This window comes from Chaetura pelagica, unplaced genomic scaffold, assembly GCF_000747805.2.
Source record: "Chaetura pelagica isolate M959 unplaced genomic scaffold, ChaPel_1.0 scaffold596, whole genome shotgun sequence".
NCBI lineage: Eukaryota > Metazoa > Chordata > Aves > Apodiformes > Apodidae > Chaetura > Chaetura pelagica.
In genome coordinates this window covers 71,647-76,883 of record NW_009953725.1, presented here as the reverse complement: position 1 = coordinate 76,883, position 5,237 = coordinate 71,647, and the positions used below count along the sequence as shown (strand labels likewise).

Sequence of the window (5,237 nt, the reverse complement as noted above, 5' to 3'; positions counted from 1 at the left end):
GCCACCAAAGCCACTCTTCATGATACTTCAAAATCATGGCAATCAGGTGGAGTCCCTAGTGACTGGAAAAGGGAAACATTATGTCCATTTTTAAAAAGGGTAGAAAGGAGGACCCTGGGAACTTACTGACCTGTCAGCCTCACCTCTGTGCCTGTGAAGATCATGGGACAGATCCTCCTGCAAGACGTTTCTGCTTTTGGCTCTTCTTGTTTTATTGTTCTATTATTTTTCCTGCATTCCCCCCATGTCTGTACTATAAATTACTGCTAATTTGTGTCACATTTTTTATGTGCCTTATAGGTATTGGAGTTGGCATGCTGGTACGGGAATATGGCAAACTGTCTAACCTGGATAAATTTTACTTTTCCTTTCCTGGTGAAATGCTGATGAGAATGCTCAAACTCATCATTCTGCCGCTCATCATCTCAAGTATAATCACAGGTATGACTGGAAATGTACTGTTAGCTGGTGAGCTGATTATTGTGATTTAGCTTTCGTTCTAAAAGAAAGAGCCTTTAAAAAAAACTTGATAAAACTCCATAATGAAAAATACAGATTGCATACATTTACATGAAGATTTTCTCTACGTAATGACAATGGATTTGGAACGATTAGCACGATTATCTGGTAATTAGGTTATAAAGAACCATGAGATAAAAACTCATGTATGTTTAGATTCTTGTATCTCTTTCTTCCTGTTTTCAGGAGTGGATTAAACAGTTGCAAATTGCAAGGTCAAAGCAACTGCATATTCTCTAGTACAGAGTTAATTATTATAATAAGTAATATTATCCTGCCACTTCACATGAAAGGGAGAGCTGATCTCATAGCTTACTGGGCAAGAGAGTGAGGAAGCTGGCCAGGAAGAGGTTATGGATAGAAGAGCAAATCTTTCTGCATTTGGAGTCAGCAAGCAAGCAATTGGCTGGAAGCTATAATTTGCTAAAAGCTCATCCAGTAGGAAAGATTTGGAAATGTTTGCCAGGGTGAACCCAAAACAAAGAAACAGAACTGGGTGCTAAATAACCTTTCTGGGGAAAAAAAAAAGAAAAAGGAAAAAAGAAAAAAAGGTAAAGAAAGTTAAACAAACTTATCTTTATTCTTTAAGCCTTTACAGAGGGAGAAATAGTTTTGACTATTTTCTTTTAGCTTCCTACAGTGGGTGAGGACACATTTGTCACTATAATGTCTGCTTTCATATTTACAAAGCCTCCATTTTGGGAATGTGCTCATGTCCAGGTGTTTCTTTTTTGGTTGGCTGGTCATGGAAATACATCAGACATTTGACTGCTGAAAAGGGGAGCAGATTGTGATCAGAAAATGAGAGGGGAATTTTGATCATGCTATGAAAGTGCTTTCAAGAATGAGCTATTGAATACAAACTCCCAAGCTTCTTGAAGTTCATGGCCAAAAATATCACTAGTTTTAGCAGTGCACCCTAAAGTGGACCTGTGACAGGAGAGTGTAAAGGAAGCTTCCAGGGCTTCTGAGGCATACCTGTCATGTGGTGTGACAGCAACTCAGTGTTAGATTCAAAACTGAGAATGTCAGCAGCTGCAAGATGGAGACATTCAGGAATTCAGAAAGGAAGCTGCAAGAGACAGAGTGAGAAGTGGCAGCAGAAAGTAGTCAAGAGTTGTGGCAAAAGGAATGAAAGGAGATGAAGCAATTGTTGGTATGTAAAGAAGAGAATAACAGAGAGAGGAATAAAAAGTTTAATTACTAGATGGGACAGCAGCATTTTTATACAGAGGAGGAAATGAGACAGAAAGCAAAGGAAAACTGAACTATACGTATTGAACTGGAGTGTGTAACAGGAGATGCAGGAAAAACTGCCAAGATAAGACCAATATATTTTTCTTTTGAGCAAGCTTTTATTTATGAGTGAGGTTGGGCCTGTGTCTTCAAAAATAAATGCTATCATTAGGATATCCATAAAATTAATGATTTATTAAATGTGTTCCTCTCCAGCACTGGCAAGGGGAAACAAAAATCAATCTGTTAAAAATATTATACTGCTATTTAATGTTTAACATTCCAGTATGAGTAAACTGCATTTATGACTACTAACACAGGCTTGGATTTTAAAGGTTGCAGATTGCAGGAGTTAAGTTAATACATGGAGATGAGAACAAGATGCTTTTTATTCTGACCTTGCCCAGCTCCAGTTTAAAAAGAAATGAAGAGCTTACTTTTTCTACACTTCTATGTTGGGTTTTTAGGAAAAAAAAATGAAACAATATTGATAGAGAACAGAAGCTAGTTCAGTGGAACATGTAGAGCTGTTCTGCTCTTGTTGACAAAAGCACTGTTTGCCCATGTGCAATTAATGCTGAAATGTGTGGCAGGCAAATGGACCAGGCAACTCTGTGAATTATGGTTTTCACTGTTCACCTGCATCCTTCTTCAGAATGTTGATGAGATCAGACCTCTTCTAAAATAAATATATGGTGACCTTCCAAGCATCAGAAATGGATGTTTGAATTAAGCTGGCCTGTGTATAGTCTTAAAGCACACTAGTAATTTTTCCTCTTTCACACAGAATCATACAGAATGGTTGTATTTAGAAGGGACCACCTGAGACTATCTACTGCACCCCTTCCTGCTCAAGCAGGGTCAGCTAGAGCAGGTTTCCTCAGACTATTTCCAGTCAGATTTTGTGTATCTTTAAGCATGGACTCTCCACAACCTCTCAGGGCAATGTGTTTGACCAGCCCCACAGTAAAACAATATTTTCCTGTTCAGGTTGAATTTAATGTTTCTTATTTTTTGCCTGTTGCCTCTTACCTTGTATCTGGGCACCACTGAGAAGAGCCTGGCTCTGTTTTGTTCATTCCCACCCATCAGGTATTTATAAGATCCTCCTGATCCTTCTCTTCTCAAGGCTGAACAGTCTTGGCTCTCTCAGCCTCTCATCATGTGAGAAATTCTCCAATCAATTCATCATCTTTATGGCCCTTTGATGGATCTCCATCACTTTCTGGACACAATACTCCAGGTGCAGTGTCACTGGTGTTGTGTTTAGGGAAAAGATCCCCTCCCTTCTCATGCTGGCAGTGCTCTTAATAGTGCTGGCCAGAAGGCATTTGGCTGCCTTTGCTATGAGATGTTGCTGTCTTGCGATCAGCTCATTGTCCACCAGGACCCACAGGTCCTTCTCTGCTGAGCTCTTTTCCAGCCAGCATGGAATGGTGCCTTGCATTATTCCTCTCCTGGTGGAGAGTTTTGCATTTGTCCTTGTTCTCAGATGAATTACCCAGCCCATCAATGTACCTCTGAATAGCTGTATAGCCATCTTATGTGTTAGACACTCCTCCCAGTTTTGTATCATCTGATGAAAATCTGAAACAGTATTGGCCCTAGTACTGGGCTCTGGGGTACACCAGTAGTGACTTGCCTCTGACTGCCCTTGGAGTTGCACAACTGCAACCTTCTGGAACTGGCCATTCAGCCAATTCTCAATTCACCTCACTGTACAATGATTCATCCTGTACTTTGTTAGTTTTTCTGTGGGGATGTTATAGGAGACAGCGTCAAAAGCCATAATAGTCAAGAGTAGGCAACATGATCTCTTTGCAATTCTGAATTTTATCACCAAAGCAAAATTCATGCTTTCGAAAAATACTGTAAAACATGAAAGAAGGAGGAGAATGAAAAAAATAAGGATGATCCAGGAAGTGCCTTCAACTATGTCTGTAAAAAAGGCAGGCACTTCTCTGCTAGTGACAAGGGCACAACTCTCTGCATTTGGCTGTGAATCTTCCCTGGAATGAGACACAAAAGTATTTTCCTCAAATGTAACCTCCATCATTATTTACTAAATGAAGAATGTACAAGCATAGAACCATAACTTGCATGATGGCTGCCTTTGGTGGGACCAGGTGTATTCTGGATATGCCCACCTCCTCAGGATTTGCATGTTTTCCAGACCTATGTAGGGCTTATATCTGATGATCACAGCTGTCAGACTCATGTACATGTTCATGTGCTCAGTGACAGACATTTAGGGCCTGATACATATGAAGTTAGTGTAGTAAAAATTGTGATAAAACATCAGCTGGGACCAATTAACCGTCTTGTTAATTCACAAGCTAAGGGGATGCTACTTAGCTTACTATGAGAGAAAGTTAAATGTTAAGTAATGTTACTGAGCCTTTGCTGAGGGCTAAGAGTGTGCACAGAGACAACTGCAATGGCTCATTTGATGCATAATTGTAACCAGACCAAGGTACTGCAATCAAAGGCATATAGGAAATTTTGACACTACAGGAGGCTATTTTGTGAATGTATATCAGGTCAAAATACTGGATTTTGGTGACTTATTAACATTTTTTCACAAAAATCACTTACGACATAATTGAAAATACAATCTGTGGCATTCTTTTTTAGTATTGCAATGTCTTAAAAGATAATGTCACATCCTGAAAAAATCAACTTATACATAACTTAGAGGCAATATTGGCCCACTGAGGAATGAGGTGGGAGCCCTGGTGACAGAGGATATAAAGAAGGCAGAGGTGCTGAACGCCTTCTTTGCCTCTGTCTTTACTCCTGCAGGGTTTCCCCATGAGCCCCAGATTCATATAGCCCCAGAAGTAGTCAAGATAGATGAGGAGTTTGACATAGTAGATGAGGATTGGGTTAGGGATCAGCTGAGTAATCTGGACATCCATAAATCGATGGGTCCGGATGGAATGCATCCAAGGGTGCTGAGGGAGCTGGTGGAGGTCATTGCTAGGCCACTCTCCATCATCTTCGGTATGTCATGGGTAACAGGAGAGGTGCCTGAGGACTGGAGGATAGCAAATGTCACACCAGTCTACAAGAAGGGCAAGAAGGAGGACCTGGGTAACTATAGACCGGTCAGCCTCACCTCCATCCCTGGAAAGGTGATGGAACAACTTGTTCTTGTCACCATCTCTAGACACATCAAGGACATGGGGGTCATCAAGAGCAGTCAACATGGTTTTATCAAGGGTAAATCATGTTTGACTAACCTCATAGCCTTCTATGAGGAAATTACTAGGTGGATAGATGATGGTAGAGCGGTAGATGTGGTTTATCTTGATTTCAGTAAAGCATTTGACACCGTCTCCCACAGCATCCTTGTAGAAAAGTTGATCAGGTATGGGTTTGGTGACCAGGAAGTGAGGTGGATTAGGAACTGGTTGAAAGGAAGGAGTCAGAGAGTTGTAGTCAATGGGGCAGAATCTGGTTGGAGATGTGTGACTAGTGGA

At 40.7% G+C, this 5,237-nt stretch overlaps 1 protein-coding gene across 1 annotated transcript in view; it reads left to right on the top strand.

The window, feature by feature from the left end:
* Positions 1–287: 287 nt before the first annotated feature.
* The window catches only part of SLC1A1 (solute carrier family 1 (neuronal/epithelial high affinity glutamate transporter, system Xag), member 1), a 38,061-nt gene continuing 33,111 nt past the window's right edge, over positions 288–5,237 (top strand). The window contains exon 1 of the mRNA XM_010000647.1: positions 288–441. Coding sequence (XP_009998949.1) covers positions 288–441 — 154 coding nt within the window. The remainder of the gene's footprint in view (positions 442–5,237) is intronic.